This window comes from Excalfactoria chinensis, chromosome 6 (assembly GCF_039878825.1).
Source record: "Excalfactoria chinensis isolate bCotChi1 chromosome 6, bCotChi1.hap2, whole genome shotgun sequence".
Classification (NCBI taxonomy): Eukaryota; Metazoa; Chordata; class Aves; order Galliformes; family Phasianidae; genus Excalfactoria; species Excalfactoria chinensis.
In genome coordinates, this window is record NC_092830.1 from 26582561 (window position 1) to 26593647 (window position 11087).

At 41.8% G+C, this 11087-nt stretch overlaps 1 protein-coding gene across 1 annotated transcript; it reads left to right on the top strand.

The window, feature by feature from the left end:
- Positions 1-250: 250 nt before the first annotated feature.
- Positions 251-10976, top strand: TAF5 (TATA-box binding protein associated factor 5). The gene is made up of 11 exons (XM_072339735.1): positions 251-781; positions 1854-2094; positions 3221-3536; positions 4150-4313; positions 4748-4883; positions 5371-5491; positions 6194-6323; positions 7032-7196; positions 7618-7795; positions 7923-8100; positions 9171-10976. Exons 1-11 carry the CDS (start codon positions 268-270, stop codon positions 9386-9388), a joined length of 2361 nt encoding a protein of 786 aa, XP_072195836.1. The 5' UTR covers positions 251-267; the 3' UTR covers positions 9389-10976.
- Positions 10977-11087: the final 111 nt, after the last annotated feature.

The window sequence follows — 11087 nt, forward strand, 5'->3', positions numbered from 1 at the left end:
CGGCGGTGCGCCTCCCGGCTCGGGCCCACACGGTCACTGCTCCGTGTTGTCGGTCGGGCGCCCGCGGGGCAGCAGCTCCGCACCCAGCGCATCGCGACCGCAGACCGCCTTGCTGCCGTAAAGCCCTCCCGGCAGCGTCGCAAAATGAAGCTACGAACGCTCTGCCGGTGACAGGAGGCAGCGCCTTTCCTGAGCCCTGACTGTCGCAAAAAAGCATCTGCGCTTGGCGGCAGCCGCCCGTAACCGGCGAATGGGGGGCGATGCAAGATGGCGGCGGTACCTGAGGAGCCGGCGGAGGTTGCCGCGGTGAAGCCGGACCCGGAGGCAGGGACGCCGCCGCAGCCCCCCGCCGCTCCCCCCGCCACCGCCGCTCCCCCCGCTCCGTCGGCCGCGGCGGCGGAGGGGGAGGCGGTGGGGAGCGCTGGGGATGCGTCGTCCGCTAAGCCCTCGGCACCGGGCCCGGCCGCCTCCCCGGCGGCGCTGGACCGGCAGACGCTGGTGGCCGTGCTGCAGTTCCTGCGGCGCAGCAACCTCCGCGAGTCCGAGGAGATCCTGCGGCGCGAAGCCCGTCTGCTCGGCGAGGACCTCGGAGCCGCCGCCCTCAGCCCCGCCGGTGCCGGGCTCCCGGGAGCCCCGGGGGGCGAGGGGGACGCCAGCAGCAGCGAGGCGCTGCTCAGCCGGGTCACCGCTGCCGCCGCCATCGCGATAGGAGGCAGCGTCGCCCCCGTCGCCTCTTCCAGCCCGGGGGTGGCGGCGGCCGCCGCAGTGCCTCCGGGGAAAGGTGAGAGCCGCTCGATAGTTGCGGGAGGGGACCCGCTTGGAGGGACTCGGTGTGCCTGCCGCTGCCTCGGGGCTGAGGCTCCTCTGGGGACAGATGAGGCTGCACCCCAGTCCTCGCGGAAATAACGGGTTGTGGCAGTCCCCCACGCAGCTCTGGAAGAGATTGCGATTTTGGGGTGCACCTTCTCAGAGGAGGGGCCGAGGATTGGGTGTCTTTTACTTGCTGGGACCAGTGTCGGAGTGAAAGGAGCTTCCTGTTGTCTTTGGGTACCATCTCAAGAGCATCACGAGAGGCTGAAGATTCTCTTTGTAGTTAGAGGGGATGGCTGCAGGGATGATGCCGGAGCCCCGATGTACAAGCTGCTGCATTTTGAAGAAAGAGCAATATGGTACTTGTGGAGAAGGCTTCATGCAGTGCAAGCTGACAGCAGCTTTAGATGTTCCTCGGACAACGTGAGGGTAGTAAATTTTAATGAAGATATTCTGTGGGGTAGCTTTATGTAATAGTGGAAGCATTTCAGGAACTTATATGTCTGAATGGCAGTAGGAGTACAACATGAGGTCAGCTTGTTCCTGGCATCACTTCGTAGATTAATGATTTTAATGACTGCTGTGAGAGTGCTAGGAAGTGACAGAAAGTCACTGCCCTGTAATGGATGTGTAGTGGTCTTGGTAAATTGTTCACTTGATTAACTTAATTTGCTTGCTTGTTAAAAGCAAAATAATTATAGTGATTACATCTTACGGGCTTAAAAATATTCAGCTCCTCATTTGACAGTTTTTAGCCCTTGCAGTGTAGGATTGTGATGCTGACACTAGCTTCTTTCCACATACCTGGTAGGCAACTTTTGGCGGGGAGGGCACAAAAAATGACAAATGGTACTTGAAGAATCAGATGCTGGGCCCCCGTCCTCTCTATTGTACCACTTAAAGGTACAAACACAAGACAATGTTCTGTTTTATTCTCAGTGTCTCACCTTAGCATAGGAGTTGTTAGCCGCTGTATTTATTATTGGTGTATTGCTCTTTGAGGCAGCTGTACAATCTGTTCTTATATGCTAATGCTTTTGCAGTTGGAGGAGGTGTTGTTGTGGAGGATCAGCCAGATGTGAGTGCAGTGCTGTCTGCCTACAATCAGCAGGGGGACCCAACGCTGTACGAGGAGTACTACAGTGGTTTAAAAAACTTCATTGAGTGTTCCCTGGACTGTCATCGAGCAGAACTGTCTCAGCTGTTTTATCCTCTCTTTGTGCACATGTACTTGGAGTTGGTCTACAATCAACATGAGAGTGAAGCTAAGTCTTTTTTTGAAAGGTAAGTGATTTTAATTTGTGTAATTCCATTGTGTGGTGTTTGCTACTTTTATTAAGACTGTAAGCTGTAGCGGCTGGCATAGGGGTGTGTGTGTGTATGTGCATATCTACATATACAAACGTGTTCTTTTGTAATGCTGAAGTGATTTACAATCTGTGGATTGCTGTAATTGTTATCCTTTTCCAACCTCCAGTATTAGAAAGATGTGCAAACTCCATGCTTTTGAACTGTACACATGCAGATTTTCATGCTGTTTATACTGAGGTGGCGGGTTCCTCGTTGCAATGAAGAGATGATGCTGCATTAGGGAAAAGTCATGGGCTCATTTTCTAGCACTTGAAAGTTGCACTGAGATCCAAAGCAGTGCAGTCTATAAGTGTTTACTAATATCATAGAACGTGTATTTAAATTCATCTAAGATTAAAGGAAATGGTTAATCATTAATGTACATTTTTCTGTGCTCTTACTGTGTTTCACATCTTTATCACTTGAGGATAAGTTTGATTTGTATTCTGGGATCAGACCAATTATGAAGCATTTTGACCCATGTTTATCCCTCAGATATGGTCAGAAAAAGGAGTTCTTTAAATAGTTAAAGTGTTCCCTGCTACAAGTATGTTATAAATGATTTGAATTAAAAGTGGGAACTTTAGGGAAAATATCTCTAGATGTGTGTCAGGTATTAGATAACGTGGGTGGAAAGTGAGGAATGTATCCATTGTTAAATGTGCATATCCACATGATGAATCAATTATAAATACACCCAGGTAGTCTTGCATAATAAGAAATGCCTTGTACTTTATTGTACCACAAATTGAAGTTTCATTTATGTAAATAGGTATATTAGTGTAATAATATGCAGGCAATAACCCTTTGTGCATATGCATTTCTGTGTACTCTCTTCATCTTGTTTTTTTGAACTCTTGATTACTTTTAACACGTACTGTAAGTTGTTGATTCCTTGGGAAGGAATTTTATTTCAGCAGAAAGATCATTCCATATATAGTTCTATGGGGACCCTTTGGAAGCTACTGTGTTTCACATTAAAGTTATGTAGTTAAGGGTGCACTTAGGAGATAATATTTTCCTAATGAATCTCTTACCACATGTTAAATTGTTTCAATAGATTTCATGGGGATCAGGAATGTTATTACCAAGATGACCTCCGTGTATTATCTAGCTTAACCAAAAAAGAACACATGAAAGGTAATGAGACCATGCTGGATTTCCGAACAAGCAAGTTTGTTCTGCGTATTTCCCGTGACTCTTACCAGCTCTTGAAGAGGCATCTTCAGGAAAAGCAGAACAACCAGATCTGGAACATTGTTCAGGAACATCTCTACATTGATATATTTGATGGAATGCCCCGTAGTAAACAACAGATAGATGCTATGGTTGGAAGCTTGGCTGGGGAGGCAAAACGAGAGGCAAATAAAGCAAAGGTAGGAGGAAAGGGATGTTGCTCTTTATTATCGAATGTTTCCAGAGTAGTTTTTCAGGAAGTACTGACTGTTGCTACTTGATATCTTGAAAGACAACATGAACTAAATAAAGGAAGAGTTCTGTACAAACAGATGTTATCAGGAGTAGAGAAATGAAAATGTGTCACTGACTGGTTGAAGGAATTGTGAGAGACAACGCTATATTCTGTTTGCTGAACTAGATTTAAACTCATGATTTTGCTGTCTAGTTTTAACATTGACCCATTTGGCTTCCTCTCTAGTACAGCAGCAATAGTTCTCACTTCCAGTTATTACTGCAAAGGCTGTAGTGTAGTAACATAATGCTACACAAATAAATTATGGAAGTTGTAGGGATTTTGCTTCAGGGAAGAATTAAAAGGTGGTGGGAGAACTCACAGTTGACCAGATCAATTGTTGGCTAAAACAGTAGAACATGTCTTACACTTGTGACAGGCTAAACAGTAATGAATGCAGTAATGTTAAACTTAGTAGAACTGTCTCTTTCCAGCTACTGTTTGGAGTCTGATAAAAAGTTAGTTTTCAGTAAGAGCAACAATTACCATTATGTGATACATCTTTTATTTGCTTGCAGGTTTTCTTTGGCTTATTGAAAGAACCAGAGTTTGATGTGCCTTTGGATGATGAAGATGAAGAAGGAGAAAATGAGGAAGGAAAACCAAAGAAGAAGAAACCTAAAAGAGACAGTGTAGGATCAAAAAGTAAAAAACAAGACCCTAATGCTCCTCCTCAAAACAGGTACCAAGGGAGGATGTGTAGGGAGCTTCTGTTAAATCCAGTATTACCATGCCAAATGTGAAATGCTGGTCACGTGAGGTTTTTAGCTCATTTCAGCTGTAGACAGCTTTAGTCTTAAAATTTCAAGGGGGGTAATGCAAAGCTTAGCATATAACCTTCTGACTTTGCCCTTCACATCAATCTAGATTTCCCTTGATTTTAGTTGCTTACTGTCTCATCTTTTCAAGCCATACTTAATTAGTTACCTTGTTTCACTGCCTGTCTGGATTTCATAAAGCTATTGCTTCTTTTTCTCATCAATCTTTTACATAGTATTTCATTCTTGTGAATTTATTTTGGTATTTGAATATTGAAGTACAGGGTTGCATGGGAAGGTTCTGCTTTCTCTGTTTAAATTGACAATATGGAAAGTTCGTAAAAATGTGTGCTTCTAGAATTCCTCTTCCCGAACTGAAAGACTCAGATAAACTGGATAAAGTGATGAACATGAAGGAAGCTGCCAGACGTGTGCGTCTTGGGCCAGAGTGCCTGCCTTCCATCTGTTTCTACACGTTCCTTAACGCTTATCAGGTTGGTAAAAGAAGACTTTGGGCAACATGAAGGAGAGAATCAAAATGATAAAGTTCACTCTTAATAACGAAAGAAGACTGAAAAGTTAATGTAGGTTGTCAGAGTATTTGGAACATTCAAAATTTTATTTATAGACTTCCTTAAACTAATTTCCAAGTTCCTTGGGTTTGCTCTGATTTTGCCTTAATTCTTTCTTTCACTTTTCCTGTGTGACCCTATTCTACAGAATACAGTAGATAGTTTGCACCAAAATACTGGGAAGCAGTTCTGCTTTGTCATCATTAACTATGCCTCATTTATATATCTTTCTTTTTAGTGGTGCAAGAATGTGTGTGTTTATTTCAAAGAAGTGTTTGTCCAAACTATTCTATTTTTGTTAAATGAGCATAGTTAATTTGGTTTTTAGTGTTTAGGAGTAATGTTTGAAATGGTAATGTTTGAAATACACTGTGAAAAATACACACATCAATGGCTCTTTTGTCTATAGGGTCTAACTGCAGTAGATATTACAGATGACTCTAGCATGATTGTAGGAGGCTTTGCTGACTCTACCGTCAGAGTGTGGTCCGTGACTCCAAAAAAGCTACGTAGTGTGAAGGCAGCAGCAGGTAATTAAGTCAAAAAAACGTAATGTGAGTGTATATTGTTTGTGTCACATGTGTTTTGTGTGAACAGAACAATATGTCTGTTGGGAGAGTTGTTTTGAGCAGTTGCATCTTGTTACTTTGAAGAAACGTGCACAGCTGTATAATTGCATCTTGTAACTATAACTAGAAATACATATCTTGAAGGGAATGAAACATCTGGTTGTGTACACCTACTGCTAGGCAGCTACACACAAGTGAACGGTTCTTAGTTGTGCTGAACTGAAAAGTGCTTGTGGCGTTCAGCAAATAGTAGCCTACAGATTGAAAGTTGTTTTAAGTTGTGTGTAGTGGGAAGCTGTCAAAACATCTGCAAAGTGTGTTTGTGCCATATTAACTTCCCGGGAAAAGACGTGAAAATTTGTCATCTCAAGAAGTGTGTCCTGAGGGTAAAAAATAAACCCCTCAGGATTTTATCTTTTATGAGGTTTTATCTGTTTTATCTGTTATGAAGGCTTGTTAAAGAGTGGTTATTTATGTAAAGCATTATTGCCACCTTTTACAATGGTAGAAGTATTGTAAGTGCCATTGTTTATATTTCACCAATTTCAAGGTGTTTTTGTTTATGAGTTTTTTTATCGCTTTTGGGGAAAATGTTATTTGTTTTCATGGCATTTGTTGAACCTCTGACAGTTGTTATGATGTGTGAACTTTGAAATATTGCAGACCTCAGTCTAATTGACAAAGAATCAGATGATGTCTTGGAGAGGATCATGGATGAGAAAACTGCAAGTGAGTTGAAGATTTTATACGGTCACAGTGGACCTGTCTATGGCACCAGCTTCAGTCCTGATAGGTAAAATAAAGTTTACAAGCTAATTAGTTTGCTTGTTTTGAATCTTAATTGTATGCTATGAATGCGAACGTGTTTTTAATGCAGCTTTTTCCAGAAGATCAAAGTAACTCTTGTATCTTCTTTAAAATAAGAGATTTAAAAACATTTTGTAAGCTACAAAAGAGACAACCATTACAGAAGTACAGCTGAGAAGTAAGCTTTGTGTGGAACATGAGTACAGAGTCTATATACAGCCTATATAGAGACTATAGTCTGTACAGGGAGTCTATTCATAATTTGTTAAGAATTAAGAAAAAGAATTCATACCGAGTTCACATTCAGGGAATCTTACTGTATAGTTTAGAGTTACATTAAGATTATTCTGAAGTAATATAGTGTAGCAATCTACTGTTCGTTTTTTCCCCCCTCATGTGAATGTAATTCTTATGTGAAGGCTAAGCTCTTTTTTGCAGCCCCTCTGTATTGCTGTGTCATCAGAATTAATCATCAACATTCAGACGTCTCTTATGCATGACAACCAAGGGTTCAGTTCTTCCTGAACAGTTTATTGTTGCTTACTTCAGTAAAATGCTGACTTTTATGGGAGATACTAGATAGTAGCTGCCTGATGGAGAGTTTTGTGTATCATAGAATTGTTACAGAGCTTATGCGATGACTACACAGTCTGTTCATTTGGTATGTAATGTACTCTACTTTCTCCTGTGACAGGAATTACCTGTTGTCCTGTTCTGAGGATGGTACTGTCAGACTGTGGAGCCTCCAAACGTTCACTTGTCTGGTGGGATATAAAGGACACAACTATCCAGTATGGGATACACAGTTCTCTCCTTATGGCTATTACTTTGTGTCAGGGGGACATGACAGAGTGGCTAGGTAAGAAATTAGATAAGTTTTGTACATACCAGTTTTGTGGTGAATTAACTCTGAAAGTGATTACTGGCTGATATGCTATGGGCTAACCTATTACTGGAAATAAATTTTATTAAACATGAATTAAAATACTAAGCAACTATTTTCATGTATGTTTGTTTTCCTTTCCAACACACATCAGAGACATCATCCTCCTATGTGGTCATTTCATTTTAGAAGTATTTTCTCCTGTTGTGTAATAACCATGACAGAATGTCCTTTATTTCTCCCTTCCCAAAAGCAGTTTTCCAGAATAGATCCTGCTAATTCAACGAACAGAGCAGTAAGAAGCCGCTCATTAATTATTTCCTTTTATTTTTATTACCGTGCAACAGATTCTGAACTTCATTACCGCTCCCTATATTAACAAAGCTTTTCTTTTCAGACTATGGGCAACAGATCATTACCAGCCTTTACGGATATTTGCTGGCCACCTTGCTGACGTGACGTGTACTCGATTTCACCCTAACTCCAACTATATTGCCACTGGCTCAGCAGACAGGACTGTACGGCTCTGGGATGTTTTAAATGGGAATTGTGTAAGAATATTCACTGGACATAAGGTAAAGGCACATCACCAATGTGACTTAATTTCTGTGGTGGGATTCTGAAGAGTAGCGTTCAGAACAAATACAGATTGATTGACTAATTAGTTCGTTTGGCTTTTCTCTCTGCAAATGTCTTTTGTAGGGTCCGATTCATTCGTTGGCATTTTCTCCTAATGGACGATTCCTGGCTACTGGAGCAACAGATGGCAGAGTTCTGCTGTGGGATATTGGACATGGTTTGATGGTTGGAGAACTGAAAGGGCACACTGACACTATCTATGCGCTCCGATTCAGTAGAGATGGGGAGATCTTAGCATCAGGTAAAAATCACTGGAGGCAAACAAATTTCCATTGTGTTCCATCTATTTGAAGTGGGATTATGTAATGGATTCCTTAAGCTGAATAAGACTAATTAGAGTCACCTTCCTAAGTAGAAGCAGCAAATTAAAACGAGTGGTACAAGGTATTCCAGAAACTGAAGGAAGGGTGTTACACAGTTAATTGATAATGAATGTTGGGGTCTGTTTATAGTGTTGCGGGTGTGAACTGTAGTCAAAAATACCTCTAGTGTAGACAAGTGGTGGCTGGACTTAAAGATGCTTGGGATACTGAGATAGGAGGAGAGGTGTGGAGGCATATAGCAGGACTTGAAGAGAGGGCAAGAGATAGGAAAGAAAATAAGTAACCTATAGCCTTACTTGTTTCTTTTCTGCTAGATTTTTAATATAAAATTATACATCAACCATCAGGTTTATGAGCAGTGGAACTTGTGTTACTTTTCCTGCCTGTCCACATGGGTAGTCTGGTGGTAGAAGGAATGATGTATAGATACTATAAGCTGCATCCAAATAATTTCCTTATGAAACCAGGTTAGGAATTTATTTAGTTCCCTGTTCCTAACTGCAGTGCTTTAAGAATCCTGAGTGAGCCGCTACCACAAGAGTGAATGGTTCCTTCAGCTGCTCCAATGAAAGCAGAGACCACTGGGCCTGCAAAATACCGGGCACTTCCCTCTATCAAGGAGGTATCCAAGTGTCAAGAAAAAAGTCATTATGTGACTTAGAACCATAAACATCTGATGGAGTTGGCATGTAGGCCTAAGGTTGTTTTGCCTTGTCAAGTGCTGGCTGATAGAATGGAAACCCAGATGTTCTGAGAGGTGCTTCTTGGCACTTTATCCGCAGTGCATTCCTGTTAGATTACAGGTGATAGCTTTTTATGCGTGCTGTCACTGTGTTAAAGGCTTGTTTAAAAATGCTTCATTGCAGGATGAGGGCTTAGTATTCAGTTACGAGCTGTTCCGCTTTGTGAGTTTTAATTCCTATTGTGTTAACTTGCTGTCTAGCAAGGAAAAGACTTTTAAATGTTACTTTCCTTTTTTCCCTTGTAGGTTCAATGGATAACACAGTTCGGCTGTGGGATGCAGTGAAAGCATTTGAAGACTTAGAAACGGATGACTTTACTACAGCTACTGGACACATAAACTTGCCTGAAAACTCACAGGACTTGTTACTGGGTACATACATGACCAAATCAACTCCAGTTGTTCACCTTCATTTCACACGCAGGAACTTGCTACTGGCTGCAGGAGCCTACAGTTCACAGTAGGTCAGGAAGCCGTAAGACTGACTGTGCCAAGTTGTTGCAGCAGTGACCTCAGAATGTGAGATGAAGAGAAATGTCTTGTATGGGTGGACTTCGCTCGTCCATTGCAGGAAAAACAAAACTGTTAACTAACTCAAGCGACATCTTCTCTGTTCTGCTCTCATAATTCACACATTCTGCTCTCACAGTTTGAAAATGCTGGAGATTGACAAGACAGTGTGAGTTTAAAGGAAGGAATTGTTTCATGGTGCTTTTGATAAATGTGTCCATACATATATATACATATATGTATGTATATGACAACGGCTGTCTCCTCTCAGAGATGGTATTGAGCTCTGCTGAAACTTCTGGAAAGTTAACAGCCCTGGTCTGTGTTCTCAAATGATATTTTTTAAAGCACTTAATGTATGGTTTGCTAATGTTTGATCAGTCTCAAACACAGGTAAAAACTTCAGACTCAGAAAAGGAGAATGTAGTTTAACTCACTATAGCCTGGGCTGGGCAACAGGTATGGTGGGAATATTATTAGCAACAAATAGGGCATTGAAAGAATAAGCCCAACAGGCAGAGGCCTGTGGGGAACTGCAGAGAAGTTACGTGTAGTTTTTATGCATCTAAGTACCAAGTCCTGAAAAGATTTCACACTTCTGTACTCTTTTGAGGTATTAGAAATGAAGATCTTGTTGTTCTGTTCTGACAAGTAGCTGCTGCTGTGTGATAAGGAATGCAGATTGCAATGTGAATTCTTTGGAGACATGCATCACCCAATCTTAAAAACAATATACTTAAGCCCCCATACGTTCTATTAGATTTGAAGAGCTTCAAAAACCTGCATCCTCTGAGAATACAGTTTAACAGATCGCACTGTAAAGCTAGTGAAGGATCAAGGAATTGAAATGTAATTGCAGAACAAAAAGCTTAATCTGTCGTCAGTTCACCATCAGATTGCTTTTGAAAGGCTGGCTCGTCTGCTGGTGTGACAGCTGGCACCCAAAGAAACCCCTGCTGTACTCCAGTAAGTCTTGCTGGACAACCAGTAAGGCTCAGAGCTTCTAAGGAAAACATACAAAACACTGGGAGGATAGGCCTTGTGTTGGGGTCTGCGAATGGGAACATCACCACCAAAGGAAAGGCCTTTACAAACTACTGACAGGAGATCTGTGTATTCCCTGTTACTTGCAGTCAGGGCTCAGGCAAACAATCTGCTGGCTCTCCACTGAAGATGCAGAAAAACAAGACTTGACATTTCTAAGGTAAACAAACAACTACCTCCTGTCTCATCCTTTTTCTGACTAAGCCTTGGAGTAAAGAGGCATCGGGGCATTAAATGTCAAAGTAAAGGTGGATAATTCATAAGGAATCTAATCTGGAAACGTTCTTTAAAGAGAAATGGTTAAAATTAAACTATTATGGATTTATCTGTAAAGGTACATCAGAACTTCCTAGTACTCAATACCATCAGCTGGACTTAAAACAAGTTACCTAAAAGCATGTATAGCTTTGAGAGCTTGAAGAAAACACTGCTGCATTCTGCCTTTTTATTTTGTACAGTTTTATACTTTTGATAGTATAATAAATACTAAAACCACGTAGCTTGTGTCTGTAGACTGTATGGTGGAAGAAGATGCTTTCTTTCCTTGACAGCTGGAGTGGATGTGAGAGCAGTGCTTTTAAAAGCGAGTACTGTCTGTTTGTCCTTGTC